Below are 24,183 nucleotides of genomic sequence, written 5' to 3' on the forward strand. Positions count from 1 at the left end.
ATTACTGAACTCATTCAACAAAATGTATTATTGCCTGCCTGCCTTCCTGCATGGTCTGTACTAAACATTAAAAAAAGCAAAAACGTATAAAATAATAGATTCATGCCCCGAAGTGTGTACAATTTGGATGTTAGAATACAGAATGAGAAAGGAATTGGAAATTTGAGCATTTGTGATTGTTTATATTAATTATGTGGGTCACAGCCAAGCACGTGCTGTGTGAGGGAGTGGTCAGTGTGGAATAGAATTAGGTGAATTCTACAGGGGATGTGCCTTTGTTTTCAGTTATCAGCTTCATCTTAAAAGTTTCATTGGGATTTTAATATTTCAAATAAGACAAAGACAGACTGTTTAGAGTGAAATAAGTCATAAAGTACATCAAAATAAAGGATGACTTGGGGTGCCTTGGCGGCTCAGTCGGTTAAGCGTCCGACTTCAGCTCCGGTCACGATCTTGCAGTCCGTGAGTTCGAGCCCCGCGTCGGGCTCTGGGCTGATGGCTCAGAGCCTGGAGCCTGCTTCCGATTCTGTGTCTCCCTCTCTCTCTGCCCCTCCCCCGTTCATGCTCTGTCTCTCTCTGTCTCAAAAATAAATAAACGTTAAAAAAACAAAATAAAGGATGACTTGTATTATGAATGTAAAGTCATTCTTCAAATTAGGGACTAAGGGTTATAGATGCTGATAAACTCTCTTTTACTTTCATTTTAGTTCCCATTATTTAAAAACAATTAGAATATTTTCTTTCATAATTATGATTTACATTGAAGAATTAGCATGTGTTGTTTCCTTTTTACTGCCCTTTTATTTAGTGGAAAATAATATTTTTTTAGAAAATAATATTTTTCTACCTAGCAAAGAAACTTCCTTTTTTCCTCTAATATATTTTTAGTTAAAGGTTAATGCTCATTTCACTAATACTTTAACTTCAAGTGTACACTATGTTGGTTTCCATTATTTAATATCAATTTTTAATTAAAATGAACCTATAATTTTTAAAGGTTTATTTAAAACAATCTAAAAGTGGAGTAAAGATGGAAATCTCCCATGTTTATTCAAAAGTGAATGATAGGTGATTGCTGAGAGCTAGGTAGCATTTGATGTTTAATGCATTGTGAATTCTTTTTTGTATTGATAACAAATGAGTTTTATCAGTCTTATAAAAGGTCTTTTTCTTTCAGGATTCAGTTGCAACAGAAGAATTCCCCTAACACGCTAATTCTTTCTCATTTTGTGGGAAGGCCCATGTCAACCAGCTCAGAGCCTTCATTGATTATTAAACGGCTAACTCTAAAGGTATAATATGGCATGATTTGGAATTACCAGAATTTTTTTGATGTTTATTTATTTATTTTGAGAGAGAGAGGGAGAAAGAGAAACCCAAGCAGGCTCCATGCTATCAGCCCAGAGCCTGACATGCAGCTTGATCTCATGAACAGAAGCATAAGGCCATAACCTGAGCCAAAATCAAGAGATGATACTCAACTGACTGAGCCACCCAGGCGCCCCACAGAACTATCAGAATTTTTATTTAGGATCAGAAATCGTTGGGGCCAAGTACCCAATGATTTTCAATTTTCAATATTACCCATTTGTTTTGGATTTGTAGAAAGTTAAAAATAATACTCGATGCAGTTGGGTCCTCTTGGTTACTCAAGTTTGGTTTAAAAAGTAGGGATAGAAATTTCCCACCAACTGTGATAACATGCAACTACTTTAATTTGTATGTGTTTTCATCTTGTAGTTGATGCAGCACTCTTGGTCAGTATCTGCTCTGACACTGGATCCTGCTAAGCTTCTAGAAGAATTTCCACGTTGGCTAGAAAAACTCTCTGCCCGTCATCAAGGCAGTATCATCATCATTATTGATTCTATAGATCAAGTTCAGGTACTGTTTTCACTTTGTAACCTAATGATACTCTCAGAAAGAAACAAAAATATCAGTAATGGCTATAGCAGGCATTTAAATATGTTTATGAGAAGAAAATGTTGATGTTGGTTCTGTTATTTCTGCTTAATTTCTAGGGAGGAAGCATGTGGATAAAAAATGTTCTGTATGCCAGTAGACACTAGTATTTTATTGGAAAGACCAATTGAATTCACCAATTAACAAATTTGTTTGTTTTGACATACTTTTAGGGCCTGGACATTTCCTTAAGTATCCAGAACTTGTGTCAGTAATAATAGTATTTTGCCACTTGTCTTTTAATATTCTGAGATCATCCAAAAAAAAAAGATTTTATCCTCGATAATAATGAGAGATGTAATGAGAATTTCATTTTACTTGGGGAGCTATTATTGGGTTGTTTTGAAATATTTTGAATTAATAGAATGAATTTTGTTTTTATATTTTAAGCAAGTGGAAAAACACATGAAATGGCTGATAGATCCACTGCCAGTGAATGTAAGAGTAATTGTTTCTGTGAATGTGGAAACATGCCCTCCAGCATGGAGGTATGACCTAACTTTAGCTCTTTCAGATTACTGAAGTGTTTTAAGTACAAACAAGGAAAGGTTTTAAAAGATACGTGTTTGTGTTTTTATGTTTTTCATATAAGTGGCAGTGAGGATAGGGAGAAGTGGATGAATTCAAGAGAAAGATACAATCTATAGGATTTGGTGGGAGGCTAGATCTGGGATGTCAAGGAGGGGAAAGCTGAACGGCCCCCAAGTTTCTGACTTGGGAAATCAAGTAAATTGTGGCTCTGTGAACTGAAATGGGGAAGGTTTGTGGAGGACAGGTTAGAAGTTTCGTTTTTGGACATGGTTGATTTGAGTTGCCAGGTGTAGCTCCAAGTAGTGATGGCTAGCAGGCAGTTAAATTTACAGATGAGAAAATTGAGAATGCATGTTGCAGGATGATTAAATTCCAATCGGATTACGAGTAATTTGTGGACAAACGCTATCTTGTACTATCTTCATAGGCACGAATATAATACCTATGTTTAGTTTTATTAATAGTATAGAACATAGAGCTGGAAATGTTCTACCACTTTGCTGCCTAATGTATACACTATTTAAAAGTCTTGTTGGGGTCGCCTGGGTGGTTCAGTCGGTTAAGCGTCCGACTTCAGCTCGGTTCATTATCTCATGGTTCGTGAGCTCGAGCCCCACATCGGCTCCGTACTCACAGCTCAGAGCCTGGAGCCTGCTTTGGATTCTGTGTCTCCCTCTCTCTCTGTCCCTCCCCTGCTTGCGCTCTGCCTCTCTTCTCTCTCTCTCAAAAATAAACATGAAAACAATAATAATAATTAAAAAAATAGAAGTCTTTGTTGGGATTAATTGCTGAAACTAATGATACGCATGTTAGAAAAGAATCAAATATTACCTAATAAGATTAACAGAGATTAGTTTTGCTGGTATTACAAAGGCAATATAAAAAATTAACTCTTGGGGCGCCTGGGTGGCTCAGTCGGTTAAGCATCCGACTTCGGCTCAGGTAATGATCTCGCGGTCCATGAGTTTGAGCCCCACGTCAGGCTCTGTGCTGACAGCTCAGAGCCTGGAGCCTGTTTCAGATTCTGTGTCTTCCTTTCTCTCTGACCCTCCCCCGTTCATGCTGTCTCTCCCTGTCTCAAAAAAAAAATAAATAAACGTTAAAAAAAAAAAAAAGTTAAAATCAATCTTCTAAAAAATAAAATAAAAATAAAAATAAATTAAAAAAATTAATTCTTGTAATGGATTTTGACTTGTGTTTGGGTAGATTACAGCTTTAGTTGTATTAGAAGAGAATTTCATTTTTTTTCCTTTAAATAAAAGGTTGTGGCCTACACTTCATCTTGATCCTCTAAATCCAAAGGATGCAAAATCTATTATAATTGCAGAATGCCGCTCTATGGACATTAAATTGAGTAAAGAGCAGGTAAGTGTTTTTAATTTTATTGCTCTTTTACTCTCTATCGACTGTCCTATAAGACACCTTATATGAGACTTAAAATTCAACGTAGGAACTCTCTATTGTGTTAAGAGAAATTGGAGTCTTAATAATTGTTAAATGCATTTGCTCTTAAACTAGCAAATATAGAAGGAGCAATAAAAACCTTTTGGGGCTTAAGTTTTACTTTATTAACCAGGTGTTTTTAAAGGCAGAAGAACATATGCATTCCAACCGCATCTGCGGTCCCCACCATATGGCAGTGATGCCACTGATGGCAGGAGCCATGTCATTTCTGCCAGGGATATTTGTTGACGGCTCCATAGTAAAGACCGCTTAATTCCAGGGTGGTTTTGTTTTTGTTTGTCTGTTTTGTGTTTTGGTAAACTGGTACAGGAGAAGAAGCTAGAGCGACACTGTCGTTCTGCTACAACCTGCAATGCCCTTTATGTCACCCTTTTCGGCAAAGTGATGGCGCGGTAAGTGGTGGCGAGCTTACATGAACTGCATGTCTGGTGTTTGCCGCAGATTGCTTCCTTGTCTTGGGAAACCGAGAGCTGATCACTGCGACAATCTCTTGTGCCACTCATATCAGATTCTGTTGATTCTAACAGAGACACTAACACCCTGTGAGAATGTGACTCGCGACTGCAGATTGATGGTAGCCCATGAATTATAATAACTTGTTGGATATAGTTGTCTAATTTTCATCACACTTACCGTATCCCTACTGGGGGTTGCCACAGAAGGCCATCTTTGCTCTTATTTGGGGTCCATGAGTGTTTCTTGTCACTTGCTTGAGGCCCCTAGCTTTGGGAAAATGACAGGCAACTGAGGCAAACAAATGTTATTTCAGGTATCCTTAAATATTAATAGGTAGGTATGTAGGAATTTTTCATTGTCTGTGTTCTAAAATCCTGATAAACCTTTCATCCTAAAATGGATTCTTCTATATCAGATATTCATTAGTTGAAGCACCTGGGTGGCTCAGTCAGTTATGCGTCCGACTTTGGCTCAGGTCATGATCTCACAGCTCATGAGTTCAAGCCCCGTGTCAGGCTTTGTGCTGACAGCCCAGCGCCTGGAGCCTGCTTCACATTCTGTGTCTCCCTCTCTCTGCCCCTCCCTGGCTCGTGCTCTGTTTCTCTCTCTCTCTCTCTCTCTCTCCCTCTCTCTCTCCCTCCCTCTCTCTCTCCCTCTCTCTCTCCCTCTCTCTCTCTCTCTCCCTCTCTCTCCCTCTCTCTCTCTCTCTCTCTCCCTCTCTCTCTCTCTCTCTCTCTCTGTCTCTATCTCTCAAACTTAAATAAACATTAAAAAAAATTTTTAAAAACAAATATCCATGATATCCATTAGTCATTTCCCTTTAGGTAAGCCGTACAAAGTGTAACTACATTTCTTCTTCAGTACAGTCTCAACTTACTTCGACTCTTCACAACCAGAGGTAAAAAAGATGAATATGGTTCTGATGATCATCACAATAGATGGTAATCCTAGTACAGCTCATATTCTAGACACTGAATCTAGTACTCTTCTCTCTCTCTTTTTTTTAATGTTTATTTGAGAGAGAGAAAGCATGGGTGGGAGAGGGGCAGCGAGAGAGGGTGAGAGAGAGAGGTTCTCAAGGAGGCTCCATGCTCCACAAGGAGCCCAGTGTGGGGCTCGAACTCACACACCATGAGATCATGACCTGAGCCAAAGTCAGATGCTTAACTGAGCCACCCAGGTGCCCCTGGTACTCATGTCTCTTAATTCCACATTCCCATCTTGAGCACCAAATTGGAAACGAAAACATCTTCTAAAATTTTGAATTGCCCATGATATTCCCACTGTTTTCAGTTTTGGCAGTCCATCTGGCCACTGTGAACATCAACAGCTTGCAGAAGTATGGTTCAAGAGCGTGAGTCCCTTTCCACACATTTCATAACATTTATTGAATTTAGCTATTTTAAGAGTGTTGACACAAGATGAACAAACCTTTTAGAATCTCTTAAAGTTTAACATTTATTTATTTTTGAGAGAGAGAGAACAAGTTGGGGAGGGATAGAGAGAGAGAGACAGAGGATCCAAAGCAGGCTCCACGCTCTGAGCACAGAACCTGATGTGGGGCTCGAACTCATGAACCACTCACGAACCATGAGTCATAACCTGAGCCGAAATCAAGAGTCCAGCACTTAACCAACTGAGCCACCTAGGTGCCCCAAGAGAGTTTTATTCGAGCCCGCAGTAGGACACCTTCCCTAGGAAACATGATCTTCACAGGAAAGAAAGTGCTCTGAAGAATGAACAGTTTTTACAGGGTTATATACTGTTTTTGCATCTTGTGAAAGCTCAAAAAATTATGGATTAACATAGGCAGGAATCATGAGTTTTAATGTCAGAATGCAGAGTGTAGGAGCATTGATTGACATCTTAAGGACAAGATGGTTTTCCTTTAGGCTACTTGTTTATAAGGCGAGGTACAATGAATATTTTGTGAGCCATAAATCAGGCTTTTGGTTTAAGCAAAGTTTATGTACAGTCATGCTGACTTAGAAAGAAATCTCAAATGGCTTCATGCTGACTTAGAAAAAAATCTCAAATTAGACCTTTAGAAGGTCTAATTAGACTCTAGACCTTTTTTTTCTTCTTCTCTTTCTATATCTTCATATTGAAAAAAGAAACTATTGGTAAATATTGTGTAATATTTTAAAACCACCCTATTTTCCGATTTTCTTAGCCTGATATTTTCTGAATCCTGGCTCTAAACAAATTTAATTTGCATCGCTAACTAATAACACTTACTTATAATTCTTTTCCTGCTTCCTGTATGTAGGTAGCCTGTCTTACTCATTTCTGTGTTCCATAATATGCAGTAATTGCTTGACATATAGTAAGTCCCCAGCACGTGTTCACTGCATCGAGTTAAACTGTATACTAAAATAAACTTGATGATGCTGGCAGCCCCATAAAACTACCATTTTCCTATATAATGTTTTTTTGAATTTCTGTTAATCAGTTGAAGTATAAAAAATAGAGACCACGTTGTTTTTATCTACCCTAGATTTTTCACAGATGTTGGCTGTCTGTAAGAAATTAAACCTATTCTCAATTCCAACAGTGCTGGGAGAGCAGGCAATTTAGATAAAATCCTTCATCAGTGTTTCCAGTGTCAAGATACTATTTCATTATACAGACTTGCTCTGCGATCTATCCAGGAGTCCCTGGCAAATGATATGGATAAAGAACTCATGAAACAGGTAAAGGGTAATAAACTCATAGAAGTTTGCATTTATGTGTGAATTGAAGTAAATAGTAATTATTTTTAAATGTGTGCTTAAATATGTTTCAAGCATCTACAGGAATGCTGGCTACCATAGTGTGCTTGTGGCCAGAAATGGTATCTCAAGAAACTTGCATTTTCCTCATGATCATTGAGATTTTTCATCTGTTCATGTTTATTAGTGATTCCTGTCTCCTTTTATGTGGTTTGCTGATCCAAGCCTTTTTACTTGAGTTTTAATTGAGTCGCTAAAGACAAATCCTCTTTTTTGCAGAGTTTGTAAATTAATTCCTTCTTCCTATTTGTTTCTTGTCTTAACTTTTTGGTATCATTCATTGTACAAAGTTTTATTTTGATGAAGTCAGATTTATCAACAGTTTATTTTATGGCCTATGCCTGTTATATCTTATTTTAAAAATCTTTTATTGTCAAAAAAAAATCTTTTGTTATCATAAAAATGTTCTCCTGTGTATTTTTTTTCCCTTTAAAATATTTTACAGTGTTGTTCTTCCTGTGTAAGTCCTTATCTTGAGGATTTATTTTTGTTTATTGTGTGAGGAAGGAATCTACTTTTTAATCTTTTATCATATGGTTAGCTAACTTTTCATTTTTTTTTTTTTATGTTTATTTTTGAGAGAGGCAGAGCATGGGTGGGGGAGGGACAGAGAGAGAGGGAGACACAGAATCCAAAGCAGGCTCCAGGCTCCAAGCTGTCAGCACAGAGCCCCACGAGGGGCTCGAACTCTCAGACTGCGAAATCATGACCTGAGCTGAACTTGGACGCTTAACTGACTGAGCCATCCAGGCACCCCTCATTTTTCTGGAGTACATCTTTTCTGCTAATTTGGATATCACACTCACAAATTAACATGACTTTGTTTTCTGAGCTCTTCTGTTCCAGTTTTGCTCATTCCTTGCCAATACCATGGTGTCTTAACTATTAGAGCTTTAAAGTAAGCTTTCATATATGGTTGGTCTGTGGGATGATGTTTTCTCATGCACCTCTTCACTGAGGGTACAGCTCTTGGATCCCTGGTGTTGGGAAGCTTTCTAGTTCCAACTCCTCCCCTTACCGGGTTTAAGGGCTCACCTTCCATCCCTGCTGTGGGTGTGAAAACCCAAGCATTTGAGTTACTGGGAAGGTTGCCTGTCCTGGATCCCCACCTCCCCCAGGGACAGCAGCTCCAGCCCTTAGCCCTCTGATGTTCACTTTCCTATTCACTTCTGGCACCTGGGGGATTTCTTTTTCGTAGGTTCAGCTGTACTTTTAGAGATGTTTTGTTATATGTTGTCTTCTATTAACAGGCATCTATAGTAAAAGAACTATTTTCTTCTACCATTGTCCCAAAACTGGAACTTTGTCATTAGTTTTAATCTGTTTCCTGAGGCTTTAATTCTCCTCAAACTTGTTTCTGTGTGTTATTTTTGGCATGCTAGATTTACTATATACACTATCTTATTCTTGATTAATGGCTTTTGGAAAGTATGTTTTATTCTAAGAAATCTGTTTCTTTATTAAATCATTTGAACAATAAGTTTGAATAAGAAGTTAATAACCTTTTAATGGCTTTTTGTTACTTACAGAGGTGATCATTGTTAATTCACTTCTCTACCTAGATTCTCTGCCTCATAAATGTTAGTCACAATGGTGTGAGTGAATCAGAATTGATGGAACTCTACCCTGAGCTGTCCTGGGCTGTCTTGACCTCCCTCATTCACAGTTTACACAAAATGTGCTTGTTGACTTATGGTTGTGGCTTGCTCAAGTTTCAGCATCTACAGGTAGATGTTATTGTAATAAGGTTTTTTAGCTATAAATGTCAACATCCCATGCTATTTTAAGTGTTTCCATTATAAGACAAAGTTGAAATTTTAAATTTGGCATTACAAAATTGCTTTTGCAATGATTTTAGGTTAAGTGTAAAATTTGGCTAGTATTTATTATTCTTACAAAGTACCTTTATGAAATGGCTATTACAACAGCCCCCCCTTATCTGTAGGAGACACATTCCAAGAACCCCAGAGAATGCCTAAAACCAGGATAGTACTGAACCTTATATAAACTATGTTTTTTCCCTTACACGTGCCTACCCATGATAAAGTTTAATTTATAATTTAGGGACAGTATGAGATTAACAACAATAACTAATAATAAAACAAAATAATTATAACAATGTACTGTACTAAAAATTATGGGAATGTTGTCTCTTTCTCTCTCAAAATGTCTTATTATACTGCACTCACCCTTCTTGAGATTATAAAACGTCTACATGATGAGATGGAGTGAGGTGAATGGCATAGGCACTGGGACCTAACTTTGGGCTACTACTGACCTTCTGACCATAATATCAGAAGGGTGTCTGCTTTTAAACCCCATTTGGCCATGGGTAACTGAAATTGCAGAAAGTGAACCTGGGAATAAAAAGGAACTACAGTACTTTACAAAGTAGTTTCTTTCCAAAAGAGAAAAAAAAATTTTTTTTTCAATTTTATGTTCCGTTGATTGCTAGTGTAATTATTTACGCTTCAAGAGCTTGGACTCAGTAAGTCAGTATGCCTCAGTTCACAATCCAGTTCTTCACAGTTTAACAGCTGTGTAACCTTGGGTAAATTCGGTAAGCTGTGGGTAGATTTTTCCAGCTTACTACAGGGTATGTGAAGAGAATTTGTTGAGATGGTCCTTGACCCTAAATGAGGTCCTAGACATGATGTCTAGCACATAGTAGTGAATGTTTAGGAAATACTGACTAGTATAATTGTTATCATCTGCAATGCCATGGTTGATTTATGTGTATACAAATGCAAGTTAAGTCTTTCATGCGAGTATGCTGCATTGTATTTGTAGGTGTGAAATGTTTGTGATCTCATAGGCTCATCTTTCTCTTTTATTGTGTATTGCTTAAATAAATTCCTTTTTAGTACTTTTTCACTCCACATTTCTGCACTAACTAGAAATTTGAATTAAATTGTGTTTTAGGTGCCTCCAGGAGATTTTTATTCTCATGTCAGTTTATCACATAAATGTATGCTGAATTTTAAAATATTTTTATGTCATCTGTATTATACAACTATAAAATTGAAATAATTATAAATTCCTATTTATAAATTAATTTTTAGATGTTCAGTGACTAACAGAAAATAGACTACAGTATTTTTTATTTTTTTTCCAGGCTTGGGAAACAGTGAGACTGGAATACATGGAAGATCCCACCATTATTTCTTCATACAGGCAAAAGCTAATCAACTATTTTACCATGCAGTTAAGGTATTATAAATATCCATATAGTTCTTCTGTAACACATTTTATCTTTGTGTCTTTATTTCTCTTCCTTAGCTTATAACTTAATGTATAAAAATTTAATTATTAAAAGGTAATAATAAGTTGGCTCAGTTGATTGAGTGTCTGGCTTTTGATTTTGGCTCAGGTCATGATCTCACAGTTCATGGGATCAAGCCCTGCGTTGTACTCCACACTGAGCAGGGAGCCTGCTTGTGATTCTCTCTCTTTCCCTCTGCCCCTTCTCCCCCATTCATGCTCACTCACTCTCTCTCTCTCTGAAATAAAAAAATTTTTTTTAATTATTACAAAAAACATTAAATATTCTCCCTAGTCTGGTAATGTCAAAAGAACTATAAAGATTATTATGTAAGTCAGTCTTTTAATATTATGCTAAAGATTTAAATTGATTTACATGAAATCAGTGTAGGGTTATTTTATTATTATCATTTTATTCCAGTTTAGTAGTTTAAAAATGTGTGTCTGTGTATATCCATGTGTGTATATTTGGGTTGATTGAGAGTTTTTTAAATAGTTCAATTTTAAGAAAATACCTTGAGAGTTTGATTGATGGTCCTAATATCACTTTATTTATTTTCTTAGTTACATTGACAGAGTTTCTGATTTTGACATAATTTTCTCAGTATTAGATTATATTTAGGGGCACCTGGGTGGCTCAGGCAGTTGAGTATCCAACTCAATTTTGGCTCAGGTCATAGTCGCAGAGTCATGGGATCTGGCCCCATGTCAGGCTCTGTGCTAAGCATGGAGCCTGCTTAAGATTCTCTCTCTCTCTCCCTCTGCCTCTCTCCTGCTCACGTGTTCTCTCTCTCTCTCTCTCTCTCTCAAACTAAAAACAAAAAAAAAAAATTTTTTTTAATTACACTTAAAGAGTCAGAGAATACATTTTTCTTCCTTCACCATTTGCCTTTTGAGGCAATATCATTGTTGGAAGGTATTATTGAGTGTTGTCTCTTCCCTTCTAACAGTCGGGACCGAGTGACTTGGAGAAGTACAGATGAACTCCCTTGGCTTTTTCAGCAGCAGGGAAGTAAACAGAAGTTACATGATTGCCTTCTCAATCTCTTTGTGTCTCAAAACCTTTATAAAAGGTAAGAAACTTATTTGTAGAACATCTTTCCCCAGAAAAACAGATTTAAACAATTGATCGGTGTAACAAAGAAAAATGGCATTTTTAATTTAGCTTTAAGACCTTAAGCCATAAAACTCCTAGAAAACATAGTATGTAACTGCTTGACGCCAGTCTTGGTGGTGATTTCTTGAATCTGACATAAAAAGCAAAAGCATCAAAAACAAAATAAACCAGTGGAACTAAATCAAACTAAAAAAGCTTCTGCACCGCAAAGGAAATCATAAACAAAATGAAAAGGCAACCTACTGAATAAGAGAAAATATTTGCAAATCATACATATGCAAAGGAATTAACATTCAAAATATTTAAGAACTCATACAACTCAATAACAACAAGAATCTGATTAAAACATGGGCAGAGGATCTGAATAGACATTTCTCAAAAAAAAAGAGATACATGTAGCCAACGGGCACATGAAAAGATGCTCAACATCAGTAATCATTGGGTGAATTCAAATTAAAACCACACTGAGCTATCACCTCACACCTATAGAATGACTGTTATCAAGAAGACAAGCGATAACAAATGCTGGCGAGGATATAGAGAAAAGGGAACCCTGGTGCACTGTTGGTGGGAATGTAAAATGATGCAGCCACTGTGGAAAACTGTATGAGGTTCCTCAAAAAATTAAAAATAGAACTGTGATATGATCCAGCAATTTTGTTTCTGGGTATATATCTGAAGAAAACAAAAACAACAATCTGAAAAGATATGTGCACCATTGCAACATTATTTACAATAGCCAAGATATGGAAACAACCTAAGTGTCCATTGATAGATGAATGGATAAAGAAAATGTGTGTGTGTGTGTGTGTGTGTGTGTGTGCATTCATATACATACATACAATGGAATGTTACTCAGCCATAAAAAAGAATGAAATCTTGCCATCTGCAACAACACTGACAGATCTTTAGGGCATTTTGCTAAATGAAAGAAGTCAGAAAGACAAATACTGTGTGATCTCACTTATATCTGGAATCTACAAAAAAAAAAAACCCAAAAACCAAACATGCCCTTGATACAGAGAAGAAATTGGTGGTTGCCAGAGGCAGAGGGTAGGGAAGGGGTTAAAGTGGGTGAAAGGAGTCAAAAGGCATAGACTTCCAGTTATTAAATAACTAAGTCATGGGGAGGTAATGTACAGCGTGATGACTATATAGTTAATAATACTATACTGCATCTTTAAAAGTTGCTAAAGAAGTAGGTCTTAAAAGTTCTCATGACAAGAAAAGAAATTCTGTAACCATGCAATAGGGACAGATGTTAATTAGACTTATTGTGGTGATCATTTTGCAATACCCCCTTTCCATGGGGGATATGTTCCAAGACCCCCAGTGGGTGCCTGAAGTCACAGATAGTACCAAGCCCTATATATATTATGTTTTTTCCTGCACATACATACCTATGGTTAATTTTAATTTAATTTTAATTAAGTTTAATTTATAAGTTAGGCATAGTAAGATATTAACAGCAATAACTAATAATAAAATAGAACAATTATAACAGTTATACTATACTAAAAGTTATGTGAATGTGGTCCCTCTCTCTCTCAAAATATCTTCCTGGACTGACTGACCCTTCTTGTGATGATGTGAGATGTTACAGTGCCCACATGGTATGAGATGAAGTGAGGTGAATAGAGTAGGCTTGTGATGTAGCCTTAGGCTACTATTGACCTCCTGATGATATGTCAGAAGGAGGATCATCTACTTCTGGACTGTGGTTGATCACTGGTAACTGAAACTGCCGAAAGTGAAACTGGGGATGGGGGAACTCTGTATATACATATTTCAAATCAGTAGCTGTACACCTGAAATTAATAGTTGTTTATCAACTATGCCTTGAAAAATAAATAAATTACAAAAAAAAAGATAATGCTGTAATAAAAGTGGGATTTAGAGAAGAAAGCAGCTGGCAAAGAGGAACATCTGAGCGGGCCTGGAAAGATGGATGAAATTGGATTCTGCTGTAGAATTTAGATGAGCAGAAAGAAGGCTGTGTGTACTATGGGCTGAGCTCTGCTGATAAGCACATTACATTAACCTAACAAGTACTTATTGTATCCCCAAGTGCTAGGGATAAAACATAGCACAATTAAAAATAATAATGAAAAAAACCCTATAAAAACAAGTCCAGATTCAGTGGTACCTGAAATTTAAAAAAACTGGGAGAAATTTTAAGACAATTTGCAAATTGCCACGAGATCTTTTCCCAAGAGGTAAAGTAAAAAAGAATATTGCGGTTTTTAAAAAATCAGAACTGAAATGATCTTGAGATACCTTTCTATCTTACCCTTGCATTTAAGCAGGTTTAAATCCAAACCACCCATGGAGGTGGTTCATGACATCTGCCTTTCATGGCCCTCAGGTATCTCAAAGTATAGCCTTGAAACCAGATTCTGGGCCGGCTCGCCACAAAATCCGACTGGTGTTAAATTTAAAGAAAGGATTACCCCTTTTCAGAAATTGTATTGTCTCTTCTGGTTATGTTTGAATTTGCCAGTGGCCAGACCACCTTTTCACGATCAAGCTTCTGACCTCTAAGCCTCATGGGAGTTTACGTTACTGTCTTACCTAGAAACTCAGACTTTTCTCTTAACATAGCTACATAATTTGTTTTGCTCCTAAGTGAACTTTTCAAATTTTTTTGTTATACCTCCTAAATTATTTCTGATCTCCATTCCAACCTTTGAAATCATGATTCCTTTGAAATCAGATTTACTCTTTAGTTTGCCAGCTCTCCCATCCTACTAATGTCATCTCCAGATGAATACGCTTACTTTTGTATTTCTATTCTGACAGTTGCCTGTGTTTCATTAGTTTCTTCTGTTCCAATTTCCATCATTTAAAATAATGATCTGGGTGAATTTAGCAGTTGACTGCATATCACGAAATGTCTAGAAAGGATTCTGGTAGATTTCCACTGGTGAGTAACCATAATGATAGTAATGATAACAGCCGGCACTATGGAGTACTTGCTGTGTGCTATAATCTGCTTATAGTAACACCTTAGGCAGGTAGTGTCAGTGACCCCTTTCTGCAGATAAGGATGACAGAGTATAAGAGGTCAGACAACCTGCTCAAGACCACACAGCTAGGAAGCGGTGGACTTAGCAGGTTGGAGTCTACAGTTTTCCCTCTCTCTATACTACACTTGCCTACTAATAAAGCGTCAGTAGCTTATATGAATTCTGGCACTTTCACTCAACAGTGGGTTTTAATGTTTGATTTTCATTAAGTTACTGTTTTTTGTTGAAACAGAGGACACTTTGCTGACTTGCTGAGTTATTGGCAGTTTGTTGGCAAAGACAAAAGCGCAATGGCAGCAGAGTACTTTGATTCATTGAAGCAGCACGAGAAAAACTGGGAAGGCGAGGAGAACATGATTTGCCTGGCGGATCTTTATGAAACCCTGGGGCGATTTCTCAGGGATCTAGGCCTCCTTAGTCAGGTATGCTCAGCGAGGAATCACAGACTGTGGGTTTTTCCTGTGTGCTCTTCTCTCCTCCCTAGGAGTTAGTGCAGCTTTCATTTGTTGTGCTGATCACATCGCAGCTCTTAACGGTATTTCACTCACTTTACCTGGCCTTGAACCCTTTTTTTTCCTAGGCTGTGGTGCCTTTGCAGAGGTCTCTAGAAATTCGAGAAACAGCTTTAGATCCAGATCACCCAAGAGTGGCTCAGTCCCTCCACCAACTAGCGAGTGTGTACGTGCAGTGGAAGAAGTTTGGCAATGCAGAACAGTTGTATAAACAAGCATTAGAAATCGCAGAAAATGCTTACGGCGCGGAGCATCCACATATTGCTCGTGAACTTGAGGCACTTGCAACTTTGTACCAGAAACAAAATAAGTAAGATTTAGATGAGTAATACTCTGGTTTTATGATGGGGAGTCACAGTTCTTGATGTACTTATGTGTTCAGCTTTGTTTTGTGGCTATGTACTTTTCCTTATCCTATATTCTTTTCAGTCCACCATGTTCAAATATTATTCTCATTCTTGGGTGTTTGTGGCGTAAACAGAAAACTAGCACCACAAGATTCATCTCTATTTGAAGATGCGTGCAGGCTAGAGCATGGACTTTGGAGTTGTATAGTCGGGTTTAAATCTGGGCCCATTCATTGACTGGCTTTGTAATATTAAGTGTATTACTAACACAGGGCAGCAAACGATTGCCCACAGGCCAAATCCAAAAGGCCCCTTGTTTTGTAAATAAGGTTGTATTGGAACATAGGCACATTTTATGTGACTGCTTCCATAAACTTCCACACGGCTGCTTCCATGATTCACTAACAGATTTTTATATTTGTAACAGACCACATGGTGCATAAAACCTAAAATATTTACTATCTAGCCCTTTACAGAAAAAGTTTACCAGTCCCTGGTGTAATAAAAAGTCTCCTATCTATTAGGCACCCACTGAATGTCATCTTTTCTATCAGAAATCATTTTCTTCGCACCATCGTAAATGATACATACTGGAATTTTTTCTTTTAATTTCTAGAAGTATTGTTTCACACAATTTTTTTGTGAATTTCACATTTATATTTGACCAGAAATTAGCACATACAGAAGAAGGTGGTAGAACAAACTAAAATTTTAGATTTTCATTTAGTTAGGTCATCCTTTAGAGATTTGAAGTGAGTTAAGTCAGTTAAAAATCTATTAAATGTCAGCTACTTGGAGAGCTAGGTTTGTTTTGTTAGATTATGTTTTATGAAGTTTTTTGTTAAAGATTTTTAATTCTGTGTGACTGTCATCTTTAGAAATTATGCTATATTTAAGAGCCAAAACCAAAACAAAAACTTTACACTAGGTAAGGAATGCTTTCATTTGCCTGAAATATGATAAATTGGACATGTGTTTCTTTTGTTTGACTTTATTTTTTTTTTTTAAGATATGAACAAGCTGAACATTTTAGGAAAAAATCCTTTAAAATTCGTCAGAAAGCTACAAGGAGAAAAGGCAACTCGGTAATGAGAGATTTCTTTTGTGTTGTGCTTTGAAGCAGAAGAAAAGAGCATGTCTGAATATCATAATATAGATGCATACACCTCACCTATTTAAGAACTTTAGATATTAAGTTGACTTCTATAAAAGTACTAATTAACATTTTCCTTATATGTATAATACCTGCGTAAGTATTAGAATTACTGGAAAGTACAACTTAGCAGGCTTTTAAAAAGTGGAACTAGGGGCACCTGGGTGGCTCAGTCTGTTGCGTGTCTGACTTCGGTTCAGGTCACGATCTCACAGTTCATGAGTTCAAGCCTCCACATTGGGCTCACTACTGTCAATGCAGAGCCCTCTTCAGATCTTCTGTCCCCCTCTCTCTCTGCCCCTCCCCTGCTTGTGCTCTCTCTCTCAAAAAAAAAAAAAAAAAAAAAGAAAAGAAACATTTAAAAAAAGTGGAACTATATATTACAGTATATTGCAGTATATACATATTTCATATCATCATGTTGTATACCTTAAACTCACACAATGTTTTATGGCAATTATGTCTCAATAAATATTGAAAATAATTTTTTTTTTTTTACTTTTTTTAAAAGTGTAACTATAGGGGCTCCTGGGTGGCTCAGTCGGTTGAGCGTCCGACTTCAGCTCAGGTCACGATCTTGCGGTCCGTGAGTTCGAGCCCCGCGTCGGGCTCTGGGCTGACAGCTCAGAGCCTGGAGCCTGCTTCCGATTCTGTGTCTCCCTCTCTCTCTGCCCCTCCCCCGTTCATGCTTTGTCTCTCTCTGTCTCAAAAATAAATAAACGTTAAAAAAAAAATTAAAAAAAAAATAAAATAAAAGTGTAACTATAAAGTTCATTTGAAAGTTAGACTTTGGAAGATGGACTTAAAAGCTGCTTCTTTTCTTTAAAGGAAAAAAAAGATATTTTTAATATATTATGCTAAATGCAAATGCATAGAAATTCTTACCCTTGAGCACACACACAAAAAAATATTTTCATTTTTCTAAGCTGCTGATAAAATCTAAATATAGCCTGTTTATTTTAACTTCAAATGCTATGTATATTTTTAATTAAATATTTTTGACATATAACACTGTAAATTTAAGGTTGTACATGTTAATTTGATACATTATATATTGTAATATTATTGCTATTGCAGTGATAGCACCTCTATCCTATCATGTAATTATCATTTCTTTTTTGTGGTGGGAATAATTAAGATCTAATCTCTTAGCAAGTTTCATGATTATAATACAGGATTATTGTCTGTATTCACTATACTGTGCATTTGATTTCCAGGATTTATTTGTTTACTACTTGCAAGTGGTATATACGGTTTAAGTACCTGATGTTTAAGTGTTTAGCAGTGGGATTGGTAAATATCTGCAGGTTAACTTTGTGTCCTGACCTTTTTGAAGCACTTGGGGCTCAGTTCACTTTGCTAAAATACGTCATCATCACTTTCACAAAATGGTACTTTTAATGAATTTAAAAATGTGATGCCATGTGGAAGTATGTGCATTTTCAATAATCATTGGATTAATTCAGTGTGAAACTTAAAATAATTGTAATCTACTTTAAAGGGAACGAAAGGAGCCAGGATTTCTTAGGACTCCAGTATAGTGTTTCAGAATCAAAGACTGCACTTACCTAGTAATGATTATCAATTTGTGTTTATTTCAGTATGGATTCGCCCTTTTACGTAGACGAGCCCTACAGTTAGAAGAGCTCACGTTAGGTAAGGACACCCCTGACAATGCTCGGACCCTCAATGAACTTGGCGTTCTCTACTATCTTCAGAATAACCTGGAGTGAGTACCATGATGTTAATTATGAAAACAAGTGTCCGTTTTGTCTCTTAGATGAAAAGCTGGTTTATGTTTCTATCAAGTCAAGCTAGAATAAATTGATAGAAACCATGCCAGATTTCATGTACAGTATGTTCTGAACATAGCCACACTTAACAAAGACCATGGCATAGTCTCTACTGTTTCTGTCACTTTGTTTCTTTAGTAACTAAAAAGTTACTAAAAAGAGTATCTGTAGCATCCCTAGTATGTTTTATGTTTATGAAAAGTGTTTTGTGTCAGTATTGTATGTGAGACTTCACAAAAGAAACTGGCACCAAGGGATATTAAAGAATAGAATATAGATGGCTGCTAGTTTTGGTCTTCAGTTTATTTGTACTTAAAGGACTCAAAAAGGCATTAATATTTACACTCTGAAAAAAGAAGTGTTTTTGGACTAACTTGGATTTCAGAAAACTGTAATAAATTTGATACTTTGGATATGGGGAAAGTATAACAAATCTTTAGTCTCCTTCACAAGGGGTTCTTGAATTAAAAATTATTTAGTACTAACATCAAAGGAAGGAAGAGTGAATACCAAAATCTTTTGAGTTAGGTCTAATAGTTTTAAAGGTATCAGAAGTTTGTCCTGGAAAATATTTATGGGTTTGTTTTTTAGAAGTCAAGTGGAGAACTGAGGCAATCATTCCAGATACTTTAGGCCCTCACACTATCAGGAAATAATTTTTAATTTTTGGAAAAGGGCAGGAAGGGATGAGGGGTAGGAAAGAGGGAGAGAGGACTTTAACCGAATGCTTTTTATTAACTATCTTGGATTTAATAATTAAAATGCTTCAGTTCTCCACCTGACTTAGGGTTAAGGATTCTTACTTCTAGCAAATACGTTATTTAAACCATTTTGGGGTTTTATTCATAGAACAGCCGACCAGTTTCTGAAGCGGTCCTTAGAAATGAGAGAGCGAGTTCTAGGACCAGATCACCCAGACTGTGCCCAGTCTTTAAATAATCTGGCAGCTCTGTGCAATGAAAAGAAACAGTATGATAAAGCAGAAGAGCTTTACGAAAGAGCTTTAGACATTCGGAGGCGAGCATTAGCTCCTGATCACCCTTCTTTGGCCTATACAGTGAAGCACCTTGCAATCTTATATAAGAAAATGGTAAGTAATCCTTGACATGCTTACATGTGTTTTATAACATACCAATTAAGCCATAATTACTGGCAGCTAAATAATTTGTCTCCTGATGGATAGATTATTTTCTCTGAGCTTTTCAATCATGATTAATTTTTTTTAACAAATAGCTGAGTAAAACATTAAAAAATATTATATCAGACTTAACTAAATTAAGATACCGGTCTGGTTTTGTTAAAATACATTCCAAATACAAATGCATTTATCAGCATTCTAATTGGATGGAACTTACATTTCAGAAGTTCTAAAATTCAACCATGATTAAGTTTCCTGTGTTAAGCAGCCATAAACATAACAAATCACCCAGTTGTCAGAGGTGAAGGAGTAATCTTTGTAGGTGATTAAGTGACCATTTAAATTTCACTGTTTCTTTTCTTTGCCTGCAATGAAATGTAACCATTTTTTGCCATAGGAATCTAGCCTGAGATACTTGGGAGTTTTTGTAGCTGTTCCCCACCCCCCCCCCAAAAAAAAAGCCAAAGAGGTCCACTTTCATTTTATTTAGTGCAGTTATAGAGCTGTGTAGACAAGGTCTTTAGACCTTGTGGGACCCTTGCTGGTCAACCTGGCACTGAAGTTGATGATTTAGTAAGAACGATGATGCATTGTTGCTATTTCTGGGCAACTTTCAAGTGAAAAAGAAACAATTAGGAAAACCTGGAAGGGAGTTGGTAGAAAATGAGATTTTATTTTGATGCCAAATCTAAATTATATACAGTAGCAAACATATTTTCCCGGTATTTTTACGTCACCGGGAACTTAGTGGTAATGGGTGATCTTTATAAAAGGGCTTTCTGAATTATCAAAGAAAATGTTTTTATATTCAGTGTGGCTTTACTTCATTAGATTTCAGTTATCTGTCTATGAACTTAACCATTAAAGTGGGAGAAAATGCTTCCGAAATTTTTTTTTCCTCAAAATTACTTAATAGAAAATTTTATTTATGGAAAAAGCTCTGATCAGATAGTATTTATTGTTTTAATATTTTTGTTAGATTTCACTTTTGTTTTTTAGGGGAAACTTGACAAAGCTGTACCTTTGTATGAGCTAGCTGTTGAAATTCGACAGAAATCTTTTGGCCCAAAGCACCCTAGTGTAGCTACTGCCCTGGTGAATTTAGCTGTTCTCTATAGCCAAATGGTAAGTTCCTACATATTAACTCTTTATGAATGGTTTTAAGGTATGAAATATAGATAAATATGAATTAGCTGTGACACAGTAGCAGTAATTAAAGGAAATTTAAGATTGCTAATGTTTCCTTTAGGGACGCCTAGGTGGCTCAGTTGATTAAACATCTGACTCTTGATTTCAACTCAGGTCATAATCTCACAGTTTGTGAGTTCAAGCCCCACATTGGGCTCTGTGCTTACAGTGAGAAGCCTGCTAGGGATTCTCTCTCTCCCTCTCTCTCTGTCCCTTCTCCCACTCATGCACTCTCTGCCAAAATAAATAAACTTAAAAAAAAAAAGATTACTAATGCTTTCTTTAGTACTTGGGAAATTATTGAAGTTATATTTGTAAAACAGTCCCTTCCTCTTAGCGTAAAACACCTACTGAGTGCTTAGTTCATTGCATAAGCTTGGTTTTTAAATTCTGGAGATTCTGTACATCTCTATATCTAATATTGTCTTTAAGCTGTGGCATTTGTCTATGATAGGTGAAAAGCAGGTGTTGTACCCACAGGGCAATAAATAGGTTTTTGCTTATATTTTTGGATTCAGGTCAATGGTCACCAAGACAGGTCTAAAACTTAGGTTTCTGACTTTCTAGTATACTGCTTCTACCATTATGTTTAATAAATCTTTTCTATCCACATCCTGTGGGAGGTTATTAACCTTTTTAGAGGTGCTTACCCAAGTATATCAGTCTAGAATATGTTAATAGTAAGTTCAGCAATTCCATGTGTTCAAGTGAGTGTTGTTACTTTTTTTTAATAAGAAAAAACATATCGAAGCCTTGCCATTATATGAAAGAGCATTAAAGATTTATGAAGACAGCCTGGGTCGGATGCATCCTCGAGTTGGAGAAACATTAAAAAATTTAGCTGTGCTTAGGTAAGAATTTTTTCAGCTTCCTGATAACAGCCAAACTCCATTTTAGAACAGCTTTGAGTCATCATAGAACAAAACAGAATATTTGGTGCTGATTGTTTTTCCTTGGACTCGAGGGGGTAAAGGAGCTGTTTGGGGTTGATTTACTTCAAGATACTAAAGTAGTCTCCAGAAGTGAAATGAAGGCTGCATAATCTCTGTTGTAGACGAATGTATCAGGTAAGTAGTGAAAGATGGTTTACATTTGCAGCTAACAGGCTCTGGGGGTAATATGGGCAATTTGCTGTCCTCAAAACTAATTTACCATTAAGTGCATGTTGATTTTGCTTTTTCTGTGTTTGTGTATCTCAAGATGCGGAGACTTCCCTTAGCAATTTCACTGCATCCATTACAACATGGTCTCTCTGGTGTCTATATGAGGCACTGAGATATACTTTAGCAGTTCAGATAGAAAGGAGAGTTTGGGTATTGTTTTACTAGTCAGCCTGAGCACATGCACTGGAAATAGAAGGGAGAAAGGAATTATTCACAGCTTGTTATTCTGTATCCTGTAAGGTCATTTCAAGTTGTTAAGAGGTTATATTCTCATTTCAACAATTTTTCCTTACAAAGCTATGAAGAAGGGGATTTTGAAAAAGCTGCTGAACTATACAAAAGGGCGATGGAAATAAAAGAAGCAGAAACATCACTTTTGGGTGGAAAAGCTCCTTCCCGACATTCATCAAGTGGAGACACATTTAGCTTAAAAACAACCCATTCTCCTAATGTTTTCCTTCATCAGGGACCAAGGTAATGGCAATTACAATTCATTGCAAATGCAGTTTCAGACAAAATAATTAAGAAACATTTGGAACATTAGAATTTAAAACATTAAAAAAATGTTAATTTATTTTTACTTTGTGTAATTTAATTGATATTTGCATGAAATTGCATTGGACTACATTGAGGTTTCAGTCATGATTGTGTCAGTGTATGCTGTTTAAAATAACTAACTTTCCTATTGTATGGGACCAATGGATGTGGACACCTTAGAATCCTAAAATGATATGAAGAATTGATCATGAAGAGTGGATTGGTCTGTTCAACAAGAGCTGGAAGAGCAGTAAAGACAAGGAGTTCAATTCCATAATTCTTTCATCTCTCAGAGCTGCTCTGGCCTCACCATTCCTGGTCATGCTTTTCAGCAGTAGCCTGGCCTAATTCTCTACCTCGAAGAAGTTTCAAAGAATAAAGGGACAATGTTTATGAAAGGTTTGAATTGTCTTTTGTAAAATGAACTAGTAACAGTTGTCTCTGCTACCTTTTTGAAAATTCTACCTTTTCCATGAGCAGACTGGGCCAGGCCTAGTCTACATTGTTCTGTGTTATATGTACCTGCATAATCTGACGCCATTAATGCAGTAACAAGTCAAGCTCTTAGCATTCCTTGACCTTCCCCAAGATAGAGACATGACAGTCTCTTCTTTCTTAAATGGCCTAAATTGATCTCATTTATCTCAAACTCAGAATAGTCTGTTCTGTATTGAAAAATGAAATGTTTTACAGGTTTTATAAATGTTGCCACATTTTGGTTAAAACCATTTATGTATTTATATATAATAAAATCTTTAATTTTAATATTTGTAAGATTCCAACATATTAATTATAAAGGTGAAAGATGTAATAGCTATACTTCACTGTTTTAAAAGTGCAGGGCACCTGGGTGGCTCAGTTGGTTGAGTGTCCGACTCTTGATTTCAGCTTAGGTCATGATCTCATTAGTTCATGAGTTCAAGCCCCACATTGGGTCCGTGCACTGACATTGCAGAGCCTGCTTGGGATTCTCTTTCTCCCTGCCCCTCCTATGCACAGAGGGCTTTCTCTCTCTCTCAAACTTTTTTTTTTTTTTTAAGGGAAATTTAAAAATAAAAGTGCAATTTCAAGTTTTCTTTTTACCACTCCATTTTATACCAAATTGAGTTTTGGTGACTTTATAAGGTTTTGGTTAATGTTCTGTAAGGCTTGGCTATGCACAGGATGGTCCATGAACCAGAATCATCAGTACTAGCTGGGAGCTGATGAAAAATTAAGACTCTAGAGGTTCTCCTCAGACCTACTGAATCAAAATCTGCAGTTTGGCTAGATCCCCAGGTGATTCATATGCACCTAAGTTTGACAAGCAATGGTCTGATTCTAAGGCACTATAGCTGTGATTTAGAAGAAATTGGGCAGGATCTTATAAAATGAGCCTCCTTCTCCTCCTTTTGTGAGAAGTTCAAAAGGAAAAAAGATAAAACACGACCATAACACATCTTAATTAAATTCACAAATTACCATACACTCATTTCAGAATTAAGCTGTTAGAGTTTAAAATTTGATTATCTTGGGGCACCTGGATGGCTCAGTTGGTTAAGTGTCAGACTCCTGATTTCTACTCAGGTCATGGTCTCATGGTTCATGTGTCAGGCTCTGTGCTGGGAGTATGGAGCCTGCTTGGGATTCTCTGCCTTTCCCTGCTCTTTCTCTCTCTCAAAATTAAATTTTTTTTAATCTATAAAAAAAAAATGTAATTATCTAATAGCTAGTAATTTAAAACATTATAAGTAGTAATATTAAGTTTAATGCCTTAAAAAAACT

The 24,183-nt window shown here is 36.5% G+C and overlaps 1 protein-coding gene across 6 annotated transcripts in view; it reads left to right on the plus strand.

Annotated features, from left to right (window-relative positions):
* The window catches only part of NPHP3 (nephrocystin 3), a 43,368-nt gene extending 20,551 nt beyond the window's left edge, over positions 1-22,817 (plus strand). For 3 of the 6 annotated variants that reach the window (XM_042999016.1, XM_042999020.1, XM_042999021.1), the window contains exons 11-28: positions 1,178-1,292; positions 1,741-1,884; positions 2,353-2,450; positions 3,756-3,858; positions 4,267-4,349; positions 6,968-7,106; positions 8,747-8,911; positions 10,300-10,394; positions 11,396-11,518; positions 14,821-15,010; positions 15,169-15,410; positions 16,457-16,532; positions 18,202-18,329; positions 19,243-19,483; positions 20,531-20,656; positions 21,455-21,570; positions 22,180-22,356; positions 22,600-22,817. In XM_042999016.1, coding sequence (XP_042854950.1) covers positions 1,178-1,292; positions 1,741-1,884; positions 2,353-2,450; positions 3,756-3,858; positions 4,267-4,349; positions 6,968-7,106; positions 8,747-8,911; positions 10,300-10,394; positions 11,396-11,518; positions 14,821-15,010; positions 15,169-15,410; positions 16,457-16,532; positions 18,202-18,329; positions 19,243-19,483; positions 20,531-20,656; positions 21,455-21,570; positions 22,180-22,356; positions 22,600-22,612 — 2,374 coding nt within the window. In that variant the 3' untranslated portion in view covers positions 22,613-22,817. Of the gene's footprint in view, positions 1-1,177; positions 1,293-1,740; positions 1,885-2,352; positions 2,451-3,755; positions 3,859-4,266; positions 4,350-6,967; positions 7,107-8,746; positions 8,912-10,299; positions 10,395-11,395; positions 11,519-14,820; positions 15,011-15,168; positions 15,411-16,456; positions 16,533-18,201; positions 18,330-19,242; positions 19,484-20,510; positions 20,657-21,454; positions 21,571-22,179 lie in introns of those variants that run through there. The other 3 variants (XM_042999017.1, XM_042999018.1, XM_042999019.1) reach the window with 3 other exon arrangements.
* Positions 22,818-24,183: the final 1,366 nt, after the last annotated feature.

Source organism: Panthera tigris, chromosome C2 (genome assembly GCF_018350195.1).
Source record: "Panthera tigris isolate Pti1 chromosome C2, P.tigris_Pti1_mat1.1, whole genome shotgun sequence".
In the NCBI taxonomy this organism is placed as follows: domain Eukaryota; kingdom Metazoa; phylum Chordata; class Mammalia; order Carnivora; family Felidae; genus Panthera; species Panthera tigris.